The 19,297-nt window shown below is 42.6% G+C and overlaps 2 protein-coding genes across 2 annotated transcripts; one reads left to right on the top strand and one right to left on the bottom strand.

Moving 5' to 3' along the window:
* Positions 1-214: 214 nt before the first annotated feature.
* Positions 215-3,918, top strand: cep57l1 (centrosomal protein 57, like 1). Its single transcript, XM_062410711.1, has 11 exons — positions 215-411; positions 936-1,107; positions 1,208-1,396; positions 1,511-1,632; positions 1,843-1,956; positions 2,043-2,120; positions 2,366-2,455; positions 2,547-2,621; positions 2,715-2,977; positions 3,071-3,215; positions 3,365-3,918. The coding sequence occupies exons 1-11, from the start codon at positions 391-393 to the stop codon at positions 3,557-3,559; spliced, it is 1,464 nt and encodes a 487-aa protein (XP_062266695.1). The 5' UTR covers positions 215-390; the 3' UTR covers positions 3,560-3,918.
* Positions 3,919-7,093: 3,175 nt separating this feature from the next.
* Positions 7,094-17,248, bottom strand: cd164 (CD164 molecule, sialomucin). The gene is made up of 6 exons (XM_062410893.1): positions 16,999-17,248; positions 16,218-16,295; positions 11,872-11,934; positions 11,367-11,498; positions 10,958-11,032; positions 7,094-10,875 (listed from the first exon to the last, which is right to left on the bottom strand). Exons 1-6 carry the CDS (start codon positions 17,081-17,083, stop codon positions 10,700-10,702), a joined length of 609 nt encoding a protein of 202 aa, XP_062266877.1. The 5' UTR covers positions 17,084-17,248; the 3' UTR covers positions 7,094-10,699.
* Between the last annotated feature and the right edge of the window lie 2,049 nt (positions 17,249-19,297).

Raw genomic sequence — 19,297 nt, 5'->3', positions numbered from 1 at the left:
TTCCAAATTCAATTTTATTTATTTTCATTGTGAAGCCAGAAAAGGGAGCAGGTTAAATTAGCCATTTCATTTTAATGTTGACCTTTTCCTTGTTGTGTAAATCCTGTGTAAATGTGAACTGGTGTCAGTGTTTATTTCGATCCGCCCTCAGAAGCGAGGTTCGCCGGATGAGGAGGAGACGGTGCAGCAGGCGGAACCACAGTGAGGGGGTCGAGACGAGGAGGGAAATTTAAAAAGGCGCACTGCCTGCAGCTGACAACACAAACAGACAACTGCAGCAGTCCGCCGGGGACAGAAAAACAACCCACAACTCACACTAGCTGCCTGGAAACACACACAAAACACCCCACGCTTTGATTTGTTAACAAGTATGAACGAGCCGCCCTCAGGATGGAGACTTCTGTCGACCAGGTAACAGTTTCATCAGCTGTTAGCTGCGACTGTGGCTAACATATTAGCTGTGTTTACTATGGTCAGCGTGTAGCGGTTGTTTGCTGTTAGCTGTTTTTTTCCCTCTCAGTTTTGTTACGTCCATCGAAGTTAACTTGCAAAAAATGGAGGTCGTCGTTAGCTTTGAGTTGTGCTAGCATGAAGTCGCTAACTCGTGTAACGTTATTAGTAAATAAACCGGTTTGTTATCCTCTACGAATCGTTAGCAGAGCAGCGACTCCTGCAGCTTCTGGGACTTTAATAACACTCACAATGATGTAGTATTGTACACTCACAGAAAACAGGCGAAGGATGGATTGACCAGTTAATGTTGATCGTTTATATTTGGAAATATACTGAACTTTATCAACTCCATGCATTTCGTTTTCTTTGTTGTGTATTATTGTAGATTGAATATCTATTTGGGACTCGAACTCAAACAGAACATATCACACCTTTTGGCTCTGACTATTTGATGCGATGGGGTTTTCTTCTCTTTTCTGCAGATTTTAGACTCGCCCTCCAAAAACAGTTACATTGGGAGCTATTACCAGCCTCCAGACAGGATAGCACCTGTACCAAGACAGCTGGGGTTCTCCGCCCCCTCAGCCTTCAGCAGGGACCCGCAGATCCCCAGTCTCCACGGGTCTCAGACCAACCCTAACATCGACAGCAGAGGTACAGCACAGCCCCTGTTGTCGGGTAATGTTCCTCGTTACGCCCACCTTATGTTCCAGTTACCTGATATGCTCTTCCCTTCTTGTTAAATTCTCTCCAGCTGTTGTTGATGCACTGAAGACCCTCCAGGATAAAATCAGGCGATTGGAGCTGGAGAGGAAAGACGCGGAGAAGAGCTACCGGCAGTTCTCCCATGATATTCAAAAGCAGCAGGAGGCTAAAGCATCTTACACGACGCCTAATCAAGGAGCAGCCGGCCTGCATGAGACCAATAACTCTGGCAGGAGAGGTAAGAGAGAAAAATAAGCTAAGAGAAAGGTCTCTGTGGTTTACTGGGGTCACACAATGTTTTATCTTTGTGACCGATGTTGTGTAACAGTTGTTTCTGTGTTTTCGGTACCAGAGCTGGACTCAAAGCTGCTGTCAGCAGAGGCTCGCTGTAAGAGTCTTGAGAAGCAGTTGGACTACATGAGGAAGATGGTGGAAAAGGCTAAGAAGGAGAGGAAAGCTGTCATAGAGAATCAGGTAGTTCAAAAAGCTAGAGTCTTAAAGAAAGAAAAATCGTTGAGAGAGCTAACCTTAAAAATAGATCCAAGCTATTAGGATTATGATTTGGAGAAATTATTGTTTCGAAAAGTTCTATAATCTTGAATAAAATGATAACAAGTAACTGCATCCAAACCATTTCTTCCTTTTAGAGTTTCCTGATGTAATCCCTGTTTATCTCCCCAACAGGCTTCACTCCAGAACGAGCAGCCGAGCAGCTCAAACGCTCAAACTCAGCAGGAGAAGCTGGACAAACTCGAATCTGAGTATCTCAAATTGAGTAGAACCCAAAGCGTGGCAGAGGTAATTCACGGTTTTCAATTGAACAAGTCTAAACATTAAACATCACAAGCTGAATGATGTGATCATTTTTTTCATTCTGCTTCCAGATGAAATTTGCCATTCTGGAGCAAAGAGTACTGAAAGAAGAGCAGGAGCGTAAACGTGTGCAGGAGAGAGCAGACGAGGTCGGTCACAGAATCCACATTTTCACTTAGTTCTCTAATTTTCATTAACATGCACGTACTGTATTTTCAATCTACTCATATTTTATTGTCTTTATATCAAATTTACACAACCTATAATTTCTCTTGTGGGTTATTTAAGTTACATATAAGTTTCTTTCAAGTCACATGATGGCAAAATGTCAACAAAGCCTCTTACAAAGGAAAAATAAATTAACTTTACTTGTTTATTATTTCCATGACCATAGCTGCAGAGGGAACTAGACAACAGCCATCAATTGTCTGCACCAACTAATGAGGAGATTAAGCCAAAGAAAAGGACAAAAAAGACCATCAAGGTGCCCATAAACACGAATACCTTCCTGTAGTTAGTTGATTAGAAACTTGTATTTAGAATATAATAGTAATGCCAGCTTTCTTCTCCCTCAGAAAAACCCTAAACCGAATGAGCTGTTATCACCAAGCGGCCTAATCCGCAAGAAAATGCCCTTTGTTGCAGGAACAGTAAGTCACTTCTGATTCTGATTACTCTAAAAGATATGTTATATTTGCTGTTGTCATTTTTTTTTTTTTTATTGTTCCCTTCCTGTCACACAGTCAATTAGCCCAAGCCACTCTGTCCACGCCAACGTACAGAGTATCCTCCACATGATGAAGCACCACCAGCCCCAGCTGTGTGAGCGAGTTACTGCTCTGCACAGGTCCGGTTGTGGAGTCAAGAAAAGCCTCCAGAAGGACTTTTCTCCATCTCCCACCGGTTTGAAGAAGCCCGACGGCCTCTCTGAGCAAAGGGATCAGCCACTCGGCTCGCTGTCAGACCTGCTGCTGGCTCTGCAGGACGAGCTCGGACAGATGAGCTTGTGAGTCAAACTTTATTTTAATAGTTTGTTCTAACTTTTCTTTTCACTTTTAACGATCTGTCTGTATTTGTTTTGTTTTTTCTCGTCTGTCAGTGAGCATCAGGATCTGTTGCGTCAGATCGACCAAACCCACAATCGGGAGGAGAGGCAGGAACTGCAGAGCGAGCTGGAGAAGCTGGTGGCCAGGATGGAGGAGAAGGGAGTCCAGATCACGAAGCTCCGCAAACACCAGCAGACAGTAAGTGGAACACCCATCAGAGGTTGGATTGTAAAGAGGGTCAAAGGGGTAAATTGTATGTCAACAGAAATATAAGTATGTGACTTCTATCCTTAATTGTGTCAATAGCTTTAAGTGTCTGATGTTTTTGGTCTTCTGCTTCTTCTCAGGTGCACAAATTGACCCAGAATCAGTCACGTGCTGAGGAATACGTCGCCAAGAAGTCTCCACCTGCTCCTTTTCTTGTTGAGGCTAAACAGAAGGGAAAGAGAGGTGGGGCAGCTCACAACAACCGGCAACTTCTCCGAGACACCCAGAAATTCAGGAACTGCCTCAAACAGGACGACCTCTCCTGGGAAATGTGAGGTTCTCTGCAAGACTGTAGGCTTTGAACTTACAGCTGGACGGACACCACCACACCCATTTTGGTTCCTTTCGGCTTGTTTTCCTCTCTCCTCAAATGGGCCATTTTTAGAAACAAATGAAAAAGAGTATGAATAAAGAGTTTTACACAGGGTATGATAATGTGTTGATCATAAAGTCTGCTAATCAATAAGCAATTGATTCAAACGAAATCTTGCACACACAGCATCCTTAATAAGTAGAGATTGTTTATCAATTGTGAGTTTAACAGATTAAATGAGGAATGTTTAAGCATATCTCATCTCAAATGAAGCTGCGTTAATCTATTTTTAATGATTGCAATTTTTAATAAAGTTTATACTTTTACACAATGTCAATAAATGTTTTCACCTTTTCACTTCTGCCAACTAAAAACACTCAGAATTGTGACTTCACCCTAAGAACCACTAGGTGGCAGTGCTTGACCGATGTATGTAAAGGTTTTTACCCCTGACTCAACATACAGATGCATCACCACTGCTAAAATATAACTTTATAAAAGTAAATATGCAGCATCAAGCTCCTTCTGTTCTGAACAATGTAGAACAGAGGGAGAGCTGCTTGAACTCTGTAACAGCCGCTGGCCGGACAGCTGGGTAAATGTAACTTTAACCTCAGGACAAAGGGATGTGGTCTGCATCGCTGTGCAGAAGTGGGAGGGACGGCCATTTACCACAGGATTTTGCCATTTCACAGCCAAAACAAGCACGCTACTCTCAAACCTACATTATGATAGCCATCTGTCTCAATTGTAGGCCGGTCAGATGACCGGACACATTCCTGGCCGTGGACGAGGCTTTTAGATTTGCCCTCTGTGCGTGAAGCTGCTTCCTCATTATCAGGCCTCAGTCAAGTTACATTGCATCATCTATTACATTTTAGACCTTAAATCTTCACACAACCAACTCTACAAGGGTTGTTCCGTCACAAATGGTTCCTCTCAAACCCTGAAAGTTAAACAGCAGATTTCCTTTACTGCCCTGTCCACGGTTCTGGGTCATGGGAGAAGAAAACAGCTGACTGTTATTGTCTCTCTGTCCATTCAGCCTTTTTCATTTCATTATCTAGACAACATTGCTTAGTTTTGGTATTCTTGGCATGATCCAGAGTTCACTGGGTGGTTGCATGGGCTGAACTGGTGCATGAGAGCGAGAGAGAGAGAGACTCTAGACCTAATGCAATTTTTCTGTGTCACTATATTAGATTACAGAGCATGACTGGACACAACAATCAGGTTAGCTGAGGCCAAAGTCAAGCCTCTTCCATGCAGACATATACAACACCTCCAGCCCCTACTGCTCCCTGGCTCTCAGGACCATTCAACTCGGATACCTTGTGACTGCACACCCTCTTTTTGCCTGGTGCTTAACAGCAGTGGGGTGTGCAGGAGGCCGGGGCACCTATGAGTGTGTGTCAGGCATTTAGCTTTGGGTGTGTGAGAATATTGCCTCTGCAAAGCTCTGCTGCCATTATTTCACGTACATAAAGAAATGTCCACAGTGTAACATGGGTCTTTTGAAAATATAGTTTACAATGAGAAAATTATTTTAAAGTTTGGAGAGAAAGGGCCGTAAGAGATCTAGCATACGAGCCATTGACGGCAAAGTTACAGATTGTTTTTAATGGAGCAGTCGTCCAAGAAAACATTATCTCCTGAAAATCTCCGGTTCTGGGAAATCGAGCGAGCTGGGAACTCTGGGCCCGGTGGAAGAAAAACAATCTGTTCAGCACAAACACACTGAACGTACTGTCCGCACACACGCCCTTCAAGAATGTGTTCATCCGTGCACGCACGCACACACAATCTCACTAACATTTCCTTAGAGCTTTTGCCACATAAGCAGAACTTTGCTGCACGTGACCCTGGAAACTGACCGTGTGTGTCCTGTCAGGGACAAACCAGCAAACATTCAAGAGAGTTGAAAAACAAAGGGTGGGGGTCTTTAGTTCCAGATCCCACTCCCACAGTTTGAATATAAATGATACAGAACAGAAAAGGGTGTGCAGTGTCAAGGCTGCAATACACTTTGCACCTTTAACTTTCATCCTACACCGTAAATATGGAGGTTGTGTCATTTACCAACTGTGCTGGGAAGTGAGCACCAGTTCAAGAGATTGTCAAACAGATACACTTTTACCAGGGTCATTTAGACTTCTGTAAAAGCTGTGACCACATGCTGTAAACGACTCTTGGGCTGACAGTGTGCGTATTGGCCAAAGGGGGGCACTAGTGTCTCCACGAACTTGTTTTGGGTTGTGAGGCCTCAAAATCAAGCGGTGTCTATCAGTAACCCTGCAACAGATATCATGGCCTTGTAGCTCTGAGAAGTGACTTCTAGGATTGGTTCAACAGTTCACAAGAAAAATATACAAAATATGTCAACAGGAATATGGTTATACCTTTAAATAATTTTTTCAAGAGGCTCCAGCTATATTAAATAACACAATCAGATACAAGGGCATGAGACGAAGGAAAAACTTGATTAAAAGATTATGTTAAAAAGTCAAACAAACATTAAAGTTGGAATGTTGTTGGAAGTAAGATAGGACATGACTCAGGTACATATGAAACCAACTTCACCAATGAGTAGTTTTATACAAGTACTGTACTGTAGTTTTAATGTACTTGAACTTTAAATTTCATTACACTTAATATTTCTACTCCATTACATTAACAGCTAGAGTGAAACGTTTACAGTCCAAAAATGAAAACTCATCAAGAATTTCTAAAACAGGATGTAAGAGATTTAGTGACAAAACTAATTGGATTTTTTAGATAATAGCGAATTATTGGGAAAAAACTGTTTAGATCAATATAAACTTATGAGACTGGAGGTTGGACAATATATTCGAAGGGTTTCACTTTGCCCTCTTGGTGAGTGTGAATTTCTCACAATTTTCAAAAACCCAAACCATTAATAAAGAAAAATGTTGGTTATAATATCAATAACCAAAAACAAGTGGTTGCAGTCCTGTTTATATATAAAAAAAATAGCTCAACCAAGTACAACAGTAACTCCTGACACATCAATACATGAGTAATGGTGATCTGATGATATTTTTATACGATAGTGGAACTGTTACTGGGGCCATTCCTTTTCATTGAGCACATTACATTTGCAATGCAAGGGTTTGATCAGCTGAGCATAAACAAACAGTCGGATTCTGTGCAGCGTCGAAAATTAAATAACTATGATTATAACAGATCCATAGCTAGTTTAAGATGCTGTGGGTAAGGCGTGATGGGTTCTGGGATGTATATACTAGTATGAAATGTATCTTTTAGTGGGAGAACCTGTTGACCTCAACTACGAACACACAAGAGCAACACAAAGCAAAGCCTGAACTTGACACCTTCTGTTGTCCGGGCAACTGGATGTTCAATTGTGACCATGGTGATGGAGACCCGGCTGTTTGTCCCACTTGTGATTTGTCATGTAAATTCCCTGTTCCTGGAAAGTTGACACTGCTGTTAAATAAAAAGGTGAATGCAGTCATTTGTTTGACAATATTCAAACTTTATTGATTTAACATTGTGAAACTAAAAGGCAACACGAGAAAACAAAGCCAGAAGAAAAACAAATAAAAAAGGTAAAAGAAGGGCGCAAAACAGGCACAACACAATTCGGGAGGCAATGTGGCACCTGCGAGGGTCTACATGTTGTGTGTATGTGTGTTAAAGTGGGTTTGGAGCAAAGCAGGACAATTCGTACCTACAAATCTGATGGCCTATTAAAAATAAATGTACAAATAAAAACATATGGCACTAAATAAAAATAAAGTCACAATGCAAAAGGAGGGAATCAAAAAAAGCCTTTTACTGGTAGCTCTTGGAAGCAAAATCACTGCGAGACTGAAAACCGGAAAGGATAGCCCTCCATGACCAAGAAGAATTTGTCATTCAAAAATAAACAAGACATTCAACGAGATAATTGAAGGTTACATCCAGAAGTGGAGTTCAAGTTATCATGTGACAGTTTGCATTATGGGGGAAGATGTTGCAGCAAAGAACACCAGAGGATGAGCGAGTGACGAGTTGTCAAGGACACAACCGGGTCCCATCTGGAAGGAAACCTATGCCAAACAATAGCCGATCACATCGATTTGATATTAATCTTTTATGGTTTGGGTCAAACCTCTGACAAGTCTCCACTTTTCAACCTGATAACTTCCCAGACTTCTCGTCACCAGTGAACGCTCGGTGGATTTGATCAAGGAGTTTAAGGCCGAGCGCTACGAGACAAAATCAAGCAGAATACGACACAGAGAACCACTTCACAGGGGGTCTGAAAGTGCTGAGTCCCATTGGTATTTAATAGGAGTGGCATAATCACTTTACAACTACACTGTATATGGATATCAACTGAATAAGGCACTTTTCCTTAAGAGGTGCAAGGACTGAGTGACTTGTAGGAGGAAGCTGCTCCACGGACGTAGCACAATGGACGTCTATTGGTTTCCATGGATGACAAACGTGTTTTGAAACACCACAATAATGTCAAAATGTGACGCTGTGACGCCGAGGAATGCAGCTACCAGTTCGAAAGCACAGAGCACGGTGACTGGGGTTAGTGGTCACTCAATGGCTTTTCATTTAAACTCAAAAATCAAGTTTTAGGGGCGCAGGGGACTCCTCATGCGGGGGGGGGGGGGGGGGGTGCAGCTAAGGCAAAAACTTTGTAGCCTGCTCTTCTCATACATGGGTCTTTGGGCTGTAGCATAAATGCCACCAGGTGACCGTAGGTTTAAAAGGCGTGTCAATGGTGAGCAGCAGAAAACACATAACCCTAAATTATGCAGGAAACAGGAAAACAAATCTGCTGTCGTTAATTTAGAATTCCTCAAGATAATACAAAACTATTCATCCAGTATCTAGTTCCTATTCAAGACTGAGTATTTAAACAAGCATCCGATTCTTTTTTTGTTGTTTCTAATTTTTTTGGGTTGAACCACGAAAAACATTTCCACAGACAACGTTACTAAACAAAGCTCGTCAGTGCAATGTTTGAAATCCACCATGCCAGAACTGAGGACTTTGGCTTAATGCACACGGTTCCAAGGCATTCTTTTAAACTAGCCTATGGGCAAATCACAAATAATCAGAGTGGTTTTCAAAGTGTGTCCAACCCCTTAAGAGCATATGCAAATGTAAGGAAGGGGGGGGGGGGGCACAACTCCAAGCATTCAGCATGCAATAATGCAACAAAAATATTCTTCTTGACACCCACGAGCTGGCACAAGCAAAAATGTTCTGATCAATGCTCCTTCATTTATCCTTTTCCTTATGGTGAAACCCAGGATATAAACATAAGCAGGATGTGCCTATGTACAGGTGAGACAAAAAAAAGACAAGAAAAAACATCACACTGTTAGCAGCAAGCTAATTAGCGACGTCAACATGAGCCTGGCCACTTAGATGCTGCAATTTTGCCATCCATCAGCAACCGTCTCACTTGCACGGCAAAGTCAGGGAATCAAGAGGTGCGACGCTCATTGGACCGAACCACGGTCCCGACATTTAGATCTCAACTCAAGTTTTTAAATTATGTTTAAAAAAAAAAAAAGGTACACTCAAGCATTCATAGCTCCTAAGAGCGTCTTGAGATATCCTCACGGTGTCCTGTTTTTACACTAAACACAATTTGATACACAACTGAGTGCTGACATATGACCAGTGAGGATGTTGGGACGCTGTGTTAGGAGCTACGAACCAGAGAGTACCTTCAAATCTAATAATCATCCTCTTTTACAAGGTCACAGTCGGTGAGAAGAAGACCATGCACTGAACAGTCTTCTACTCACAGGGAAAAAATATTGATCTGATTGAGGCCCTCGGGTGACATCTACCTCCTACTTCAAACAATAAAAGGCTCTTCAGTCCAGCTGCTGATACTTCGGATCTCATTGCTCACCGACAAACTCACAATAACACTCAGGGGCCTCAGCCAGGAAGAGGAGACTCGTCCTCTTCTCTATACGTCATACTGGACATTAAAGGCACTTCACTGCTGTCGCTGTCCAAGAAAGGTGCACGCCATTTTCTTCAAGGCCCCCCCCCCCCCCCCCCCCACACACTCTATTTTAAACACATTAATTAATAACACTTCTGAAATATTCTACAATCGTTCATTTTCACCCTTTTTTCAGGGGCAGCTCCACGTGGGTAAGATTTGACGCCAGTGAGGATCAGAAGGGAGATTAATGGCTGGGAAATGGACTTAATACATAATTTATTGCATTGTGCCGCTCCACTGGCAGTTCGCGACATTTTAACAACTCCTATTGGGCGAGAGATCTCCGCTGGGAATTCAACTGCGGAAAACGCACCGCACTCCGAAATGCCACGGGAGACGTCCATCGAAATAAGACTGTTCACAAGCGGGATTGCAGTTGCTCCTGATATTAGATGATTGGGTGTTGCTTTTTATACCCTCTTCAAGTAACCCCACCTCTTTTACATCATCTATGAACACATATATAGGATACAGCTGCATGAAGGGGGGGGGGGGGGGACGGACCTGCCCACGACTCAACAGGGTGAAAGCAATACTGAATCATCGCCATTGTCACATTTTAATAAAAGCTGTGAACTCAAACAGTGTTTCCAAATCAAAAAAATTTAGAGGTTGCTGTAAATACTCCTCCTCCCAGGCATCACTGAAAGCTACTGCTGGTCCTTTTGACTCATGTGGCGAGGAGAGGGGCCGTAAATAACACCAGCCTCCCTCAGTCCGCTGGAAAACGGCCTCTCGCAGGATGACTAACAGCACGATGGAGGTGGGTAGTAGCTAACACGTGATGCAATCCATATGCGCCAGGCTTAAATGCCATACCAATAGGGATCTGTGTACTGTACATGTTGGTGCGGTGTTATTTATCATACATACAGGCATGCGTGGGTGCCTCCACACCAACTACAGCAGTGCTAATGCAGGCCGAAATCACAAGTGGCACAAACATGAAAAGGAAAACAGCTTGAAAACACTGTTTGAGTTCGCAAGTGGCGAGCGAGTGATGAGAGCGTGCCGAGTGGGGAGTCTCCTCCGGGAGGTCAGAGTTGGCGGGGAAGGGGACGGTGAGGCCGATCCAACCGGGATGCTGCTTCAAAGGGTGTGGTAGTTGCGGTCCTTGGACTTGCAGAACTTGTAGAGGAAGAAGATCACCGCCTGCAGGCCCAGCACCAGCACTATTCCGCCGATGAAGCTCGCGGCATCAAAGGTGGCATTCTTTTGTGAGGCCGGGGTCGGGGACACCGGCGTGGTACTTGGGTTGGTTGCATCTGTGAGAGCGAAGATGGAGTTTATATCCATTTACAGGGCAGGAATTAAAACGTTCTTGCACCATCCCACTGTCAGACTTACTTGAAGAGGCCGATGTAGTGGGGACGGAGGTGTTACTGCTCGCAGTGGTGACAATGACGGTTACATTTTCTGAAGCTGTAAATGAAAACATTGTGATACTTTCTGTTCAGTTTGTTTTTGAACCTGAAATAATCATGAGAAAGAGAAGGAGGAGAAAACTGCTAAGCTGTTTGACCGGGTGACACCCTTACCCTAGGCCAGCCATAATTCCGCAAACCCTTAAAACAATTACTAACCTTTGTTGAAAGACAATCTATCAAAAGTAAATACTACATAGAGATGATTATAGAATAAATAAACTGAATTCAATTACTTATATCTCAAAACTCCTGACAACCACTTAAATCCTTGTATATAGAGCGACGCAGAAAGCAGCTGGGAGTAGCAGAGGTTTCCTGGCACTGGTTACCTGTGGTGGGCTGAGCAGTGCTGCTGTTAGAGGTGGTCGGGACAACAGGGGTAGTGGGGGTTGTAAGGGTATGGGAAGAAGTCGGAGATGGAGCGACTGTCGAAGCCTTGGGTGTCGAAGTAGGATCCACAGCTGGACAGAGAGCCAACACCAAGACAGGTTGTAAGGGGGCAAAGCAAGAGACACCAACCAAACATCAAAGTTATCCACAGAAACGACACAACAACCCCTCAGCGTGTCACTGAGGCAGGAGGGAAATAATGTTACAGGTCTCTTTGACACAAACAAAGAAGACGGAGGGGAGACGGATCCAAGACACTGAAACTGACGGTTAACTGACACCTTAGTAAGAGCTTAGCTAGACCCAAAAAGAATCTGCAGAACATTCATACTCTTTAATGTTTTTTTTCCACAAACATGAAGTCTGCTGATTCCCTTAGGGCCTAAAAGAACTGTTAATAAAAAACACATTAGGTACCCACTTCAATATTGCTGTTAGACTTACCTCCACAGGTAGCGTTGGAGCAGGCGTCTGTCAAGTTGGTTGCATTGAGACAGCCAAAAAATGCTGAAACAGACAAAAGATTCATTTTAGGTCATGTTCTGGTTCATAATTTTAATTTGGGTTCTGACTTGAAAAGTCCAGAAAACACAATTTTACTCATACATTGCTGCAGCTCCTCTTTTCAGTCTCTGTTTGAAACGCTTGGTTATATTTCCTGTCTCTCAGCATAAAATAATTGAAAATACTAAATTATTGTACTGCATTCAAGTTGTTCTTGAGGAAAATGTAAGAGATTACATTCCACTACTGCATTTTGCTGGCCTGCTGAGTTATAGTTTGATCATCTTTGTACAATGTTGTATTTTATAATCTGTTTACTCATTAACCACAGCAGGAAGGGGGCTTGGCCTATGGTGGAGTCTGGCCAGTCCCAAACACACAAACAGAGGAAGTCGAGATACAGAGGTAGCAATGATATACATTTCTCCAATTCATCTAAAAATATGAACTTACAATAGTGAGATTAAATGAACAACTAGTTGTGTCAGTTTATTTGTCTTCCAGTGGAACAACTTGGCCTGTGTCACAGTGTAGAACTCATGATTCATGACATGGCAGCGCCTTGTGACTATAGAGTTGTTTCACACCCAGCTATAACATATTTACTTTACTGCTGTTATGCAATGCAAGCTTGAATCAACTGTCCCTAGTTTGTTTTGCAATCATTACTACAGACACCCACACAGCTACATTAGTTTTAACTTAAACAATTTGAAAAATGTTAAAGTTGAAACATATGGTCAAAATTAAACTAGAAAAGAGAGTGTTTCAGGTTTTGATACTTTTCTTGGAACTGAATGTCTTAAGGTATAGGAACATTATTATTTGGAAAGTAATTTGCTTTTAACACATCTCTTCTTCTTTAGACAAAAGCCTTCTTTAACCCTCATTTATTCCAGGACTCATCTAAATCTTCAGAATCCAGTTCTTTCTAGACAAGGACGTTTGAACGAGAAGACGGTAAACACATCTTTGTCTTCACCTGTCTCAGCCCTCTGTGGAATGTTGTTATACAGGTATTGAACCTCAAAGTGAAAAGACCCTTTCACAGAAACATTGGTTGAATCTGGCAACAGAGGAAGGAGGACGTTGACCTCTTCCTTGTGTTGATTTTAAAATCTCTCTGAGTATTCACTGGCACTATCATCTCAAATACGCCATAAAGGAAGCAGAATCCACTCAGTGAGGTGCACCTGGTGCTGTGAAAAGGCCTTCTCTTCCTGTTGTATGATAATTCAGACCACACCTTACGACTCCCACCAGATGGCCGCTCATAAATTACTGACACACCGACATCAACTTCGCTGCAGCCATTTTTTAAATTGTCTGTCTTTCGTCTCCAAATAGGGTCAAAAATTACTCGCCCACACTTTCCACAGCTCAGAGGGATTTATTTTATGGTCCTAGTATCCGGTTGTGTATCTTTGTGCAGTGGCCTTGAGAAGATTTTTTTTTAATGTTTATTGGCTACTACTGCTGTGTGTTTTGAAAGGTGCTGTACAGATAAAGTTTATTATTGCTATTATCTGACTCATCATAATGGTTTCTCTTTGATGGAACAGCTTCTCCCTGTTTTTATAGCAGTTATACATGAGTTTTCACCATACTCATTTAGCAGGAAGAGAAATCAGCGCATATAATCAATGTCCATGTTTAACTCATGAAGGGAAAGTAAAGTAAGAAAGTCATTCTGACAGTGTCGCCTGTGTTAAAGTCACCTATATAAATACATCCCTTCTTTCTGACATTGTACTATATGTTCAAACTGTGAGGAGGTTTTTTTTTCCCCCTCTCCGATGGGTCAGAGGTTTGTTATCTTGCAGGCAGCTGTGAAAGGTAGGACCGGCTCTCACCCTTTCCCAAGCTGGTGACATCATCATCAACACGAGGCACGTCCACGGCTCCAAGTCGGTGGGGCCAGTGAAACGCCTGAAGGGCTCAATATACCCCAGAAAACCGCCCCATGGCTCCAAAAGCTTTGTCACAAACCACAGTGTGTCCAGTACGACAGAACTTGTGTACTCACGTGTCAAGTTTGTTGAGCGTCTAAGCAACCGGCCGTGACGCCACAGGCTTGTTTACACAAATTTCCTAAACCAAAGATAAATCTGGTAATGACAATGTGGTATGTGTGAGCCGGCGGCAGCAGCACGGTTACGCTGTGCTTCTGCAAGGAGCATCAAAACTGGCCAGAGCCAACTGTTTCGGTTTGAGCTGAGTTCCCATCGAATAGTGGATCTATTCTTGAGCTAGTGAAACGCTGTTGCTTTAGTCTTACATTTGTGTGTTTATGTATGTGTGTGCGTGCGTCTGAGGAAAGCAGTCAGTGGTGATCCGCACTATAGCGACTGCCTGTATCCTGTGTGGTAAGGGTGGTGTGACTTGTTTGTCCTGGTGTGTAATTGCACTGAGAGTCTTTGGGAAGCCAGCAGTAGAGACATCTAACTTTTCAACATGTGGACACATTAAAAAAAACAACTAATCTAATCGATTGGAAAAAAAATCTTAAAACTGCTCATCAAATCTTTTATATAGAATATACACATCAAAAGCTATCAAATGATAATGATTTCATTTCCTCCTGAAGTACAATAAGCTTAACCATTACACCGCTCTCGGCTCAGAGACGATGTAAATGATTGTCTTGTTGTCTGTCCTGTTCAACCATTTAATTAATCATTAGACTGATCAGAGGACAAAGCAGGGGGGGGTCATCAAATCTCAACGTAGCTTTGTCCTGCAGGGAATCAAAGCTTCTCACTGGGCACATGTCCAATCCCATGAGGTAAAACAACTTGTAAACTGATCGAGGAACCGATTTTGGATTAACCAACTTGTAACAGTGGAGACAACACAAGTTCCATGATCTGTACTTCTTCAGGCTTAATGACCACTAAGCTAACGCTTGTCTTAGACGGCACCCGAGGCATAAATTATGAGAATAACAAGGCATGTGAAACTAATCTGCTTTCCTATCTGCACAGTTTCCTCTCCTTCCCTCTGTGGCCTGGATAGATGATATTGCAGGCTTCCTGCCACACATCCTCTCGTACTCATCTTCTTCACCGTCACACAAGACCCAAGTGTGTCTCATACTGAACTGAGACAAAAGTCAACCTACAAAGTTTTTTCACCTTCAAGGTGCAGGTTTCGGCCAGACGCTGTCAACCCAATGTGACACAGGTTAATCACTCACTTGTATTAATATCTGCTTAGTGATCTTTGGTGACAAAGCACAGATTTAACCGAAGCGAACTTGTTTCACACCTGCAGATAAAACAAAGTTGACTTATCCGTTTTATCTACTAAACTTGTGACATGATTTACAACCCCTGAGAACAACACGTTAGCACCCACTCCTCTTGACCTACTTAAAAACAACTATGACCATAGGAGTCGCATGCAGTGAATAGAGAGCAGTCGACACAGGAAACAATCTGCCACAGATTTGATATGGCAACGCCTTTTTATCGAATATATGCACATTTCTGAAAACTACCACGGCAGCATATTTCTTCATCTGTAGTAATGTCTGAGAGCTTTCTCATATCCAGAGAACTTATGTTTAGACAGATATTGCCATTAACATAATGAAATTACAGAATGGCCACATAGAGACATAGTCAAAGGGCAGAAAAATACCACAATCACACATTAGACTTAAACGTTCAAAAGATATGACCAACTAGCTTTGCGTCACCTGCATTTCATTGGATTATATATTTATATAAGTGTTGAATCTCCCAAACTACCCCCCTCACACTACGAAGTCAGAAATCTTCACCACTGTTTTGTTCATGATAGATGATGCACATTTTAATTTGGACCTGAACCAAATTGCACACCCTCATAAACGTCAGTCCCTATTTTTCCCATGAAGATCGATTAATTATTTCCTGGGAAATCTGCAAAACAAATGTCAAAAGCACAGTATCTCGCAATGTTAAAGAAAAAAAAACAAGAAAATGGATCAACACCTAAATTTACTGGGTTCCTGCTAACTTATAAACAAAAGGAGATAATAATCTACTCCCACACCAGCCTGTCCAGATCCACAGAACCAGTCCACCTTGCCAGACGACTGCGGCACAGCTGCGTCCTTTCAGGATTTTTGGGAAAATTTAGATAACATCACCTAAAAGTCAACATCAACTGCAATACATTCCCTCCATACCCAGGAATCATGTCTCCAAGCAGCTCGGCTGTCTGGACAATTGGCCCACAAAGAGTAACCTGTGCCCCTCCGTCCACAACCCTGCTGCCACACATTTACCACAGATACTCACGTGTTTCTGTTGTGCAGTTGACCCAGCGACAGTCTGGAGAGGTTGTGCACGTAGCACATGTCAGGCTGGAACATGGATCTGCAAAGAGGGAACATGAATTAATGTAGAGTTGGAAAATTCCTGCATTAGGTAAGAAAAGGAAGGTAGATTTTCCAGAGGCTGCTGTAGAAAACAGGCTCTGACATACGACAGCAAAGTGAAATCTGTCATAACACAGGTTCCTGGATTGGAACAACCATAGGCTTTATTAAAAGAACACAACACAGGGTTAGGCGTGTGTCATGTAGAGGCTGTTGCATAACAAGTTGATCTGGCCTGTGCTACCTGATCTACTGGATCAGACACACACGCACGCACACAAAACACAACAGACATTACACAACACACAGCAGCTACACAATGTGAGTTTAGGACCCTTTGCTGTACATGCTAGGCGGCTAACGCGTTAGCTGGTCCTCACAACTTGAGAGCCACTCTCCAGCGTGGAGGCAAAAGTGTCAACTCGCTCAAAGGAACGAATTATCGATTGTGAAAGCTCAAATTAAGAAAAAACAGGGAGGGAGACGACAACTGTCCAGCGAGGAAGCGACACGTCTAATTGTTTCCGTCGTGGCCGAAAAATGGAGGCGCACGCCACAGGGAAGTAAACACCGGTGGGGTCGGCGGTGTCTTCCCCGAGCTGAAGGGGGGGGACACGGCCGGCTGTGGCTAGCCGCTTAGCTCGGCTCGGCTCGAGGAGAGGGAGAGAGAAGGAGGGAGAAGAAGGAAGGAGCAAACTTACCGGATTCCGCCGCGGCTGGTGAGACAGAGAGAGACACGACTGCGGCGAAAATCAGCATCTTCACGGACATGACTGCGGACAACATCGCTGCTCTGCCTGGAAACGTGTGTGTTTGTGTGTGTCCGGGTGGGAGGGACGTCGAGAGTGGCACCAGGGGAAAGAGTCTTCGGTCTCCGCTCGGTGCTGGTGCTGCTGCTGGATGTGTTGGTGGTAGTGAGAGCTCCACTTCCTACTTGACAGGTCATGTGGCACTTTCTCATGGTGGGGGGGTGGGGGCGTGGAGAGGACGTGATCCACGGACACGTCAAAAGGAAGGAAGAAGAAGAAGAAGGGCGGCAGAGAAACGAAAGTGGATAGTTTGGCACAGTCATCCTTTGCTTTGACTTCCGTTCATCAACTTTAACCTTGACCAACTCAAGACTTACCTTTATTCTAATAGACTTATCTTATTTATCTTCTGTCTCAGTCTTCAGTCACCTGTGAAGACCAGCATCATTTACCCCTGAACCAGCGCGGAGAAAAATGAAATAAAATAAATTAAAAATAAAATAAAAATGAAATAAAAAAAAATATATAAAAAATATTAAATCAAAATAAATATAAAAAAAAAAACTGCGTTTACATCCTGCGCAGAAGCCTACTGCACATCTGCGCAGAAGTCCATTGCGCACGTCCTGCGCAGAAGCCCATTGCACAGGAATTGCGCGCACAGCTTTTTTCGTTTTTTTTATTTAATCTAATTTTTTCCTGTTTTTATATTTAATTAATTGAATATATTTAGCAATTAATAGATGATAGAAACCCTGCCAATTTTAAGAGTCCAGTATTTTGAACATGAAGAAGAGAGAGAGTGGGATTCCAAACCGGGACCTCCTTGTTGAAGAACGGTTACTTTACCGACTAGGCCACAGCGCCTGTTGTTTCCCGGCACGAACTAAGCGCAATAGGATAATATACAAATTATCGTGTGTCCGTGTCATTCTATGCTGCTTTTGGTACACACGTCAGAGAAAATATTTTATACTGTTCCACATATATTTGACAGCCTTACTTAAAAGTTACTTTTATACTTTTGGATTTTAGATACTGGATGATTTAACATGCTTTAAAAACCTATTTTTAGAGAATAACCCAGTATGTAGTAGTAATGTCTTCTGACGCCTTACAATAATCACAGTCTGCTGGTGCTTGTTTCCATGTGATGTCCTGAGGCTGCCCCCTGCTGGCTGCTGGGTTCCTCTGCTGCTCTTGCTTGGTTTGTGCAGCTTGTGATTAACTAAAGTTGTCCATAAAAGAAAAACTTTAATATCCTTCAAGGGCAATTTGATGTACAACCAGCAAATATTCTCAAATAGAGAAACTGTCTCTATTTACACCTTAATCCTAGTATAGCTTAAAAACCCAAAGCAAAGAATTAAATCATTTCAACATGCATCAGTAGACATTCAATCACCTGAAATAGTGTTAATAAAATATGCACTTGTCAAAGTGTAGGTGTGCTATGTCTAGAAAAACAGCTTCAGATTCCTATAACTTTTGCAGTTGTTCCAACTTTCTGGAGGCCAACTATGAATTACGAAACGTGAGAATGGATTTTAAAAAAAGAACTGTACTTGTGTAACAGTGTACTATATATAGGTGCATCATTGTCAGCTGTTTAGCCAGTTACAGTTTTTAAGTGGTTCGCATCAAAAGGTAATTTCTGCTGATGTCACCACCCCGTAGCTCCGTGGACAGCAAACCAGCATCTAAAACATCCTCCTGGATGGCTCCCTGTGTGAACAGTCAGGCGGCGGCTCGCACAGAATTTGCACTTCCGCCTCAGGTGAGTCCTGACGTACACGCTGCGGTGATAGTATGCGGTTAGAGTCAAAGATTAATCAAAAAAAGATTAAATTATCAGGTGCACAATTCAGAAAACACCGCAAAGTAGAGGAGGAGAAGAAAGAACAATATAGAGGTAAGAATCACCCCGATTGTGGACATAATTAATGTTTATTTTTGTCGACATGATATGCAACCAGTTCAGCTGATTTCAGACTCTTTTTATATTTTTTATTATATTTGTATTGTTTTTTATAGCCTACAATTTTGTCTGCCTGTGTGTGCATCTGTATACAGTCCAAAAGTTCTCTGGGATGCAGGACAGTTTGCGTGTGTATGTTGGGGGGCGCCAATTTGAAATCTCGCTTATAGGGCCTTAGCCATCACAATTAAATAAACCAAACTATATCATAATAATAAACTTTATTTTGTATAGCAGCTCAAAGTTCTTTACATGCAATACAAGTGACATTCA

This window comes from Platichthys flesus, chromosome 18 (genome assembly GCF_949316205.1).
Source record: "Platichthys flesus chromosome 18, fPlaFle2.1, whole genome shotgun sequence".
Taxonomy (NCBI): Eukaryota; Metazoa; Chordata; class Actinopteri; order Pleuronectiformes; family Pleuronectidae; genus Platichthys; species Platichthys flesus.
Note: the sequence above shows the minus strand (reverse complement) of the source record. Positions and strands in the feature narration are given on the sequence as shown.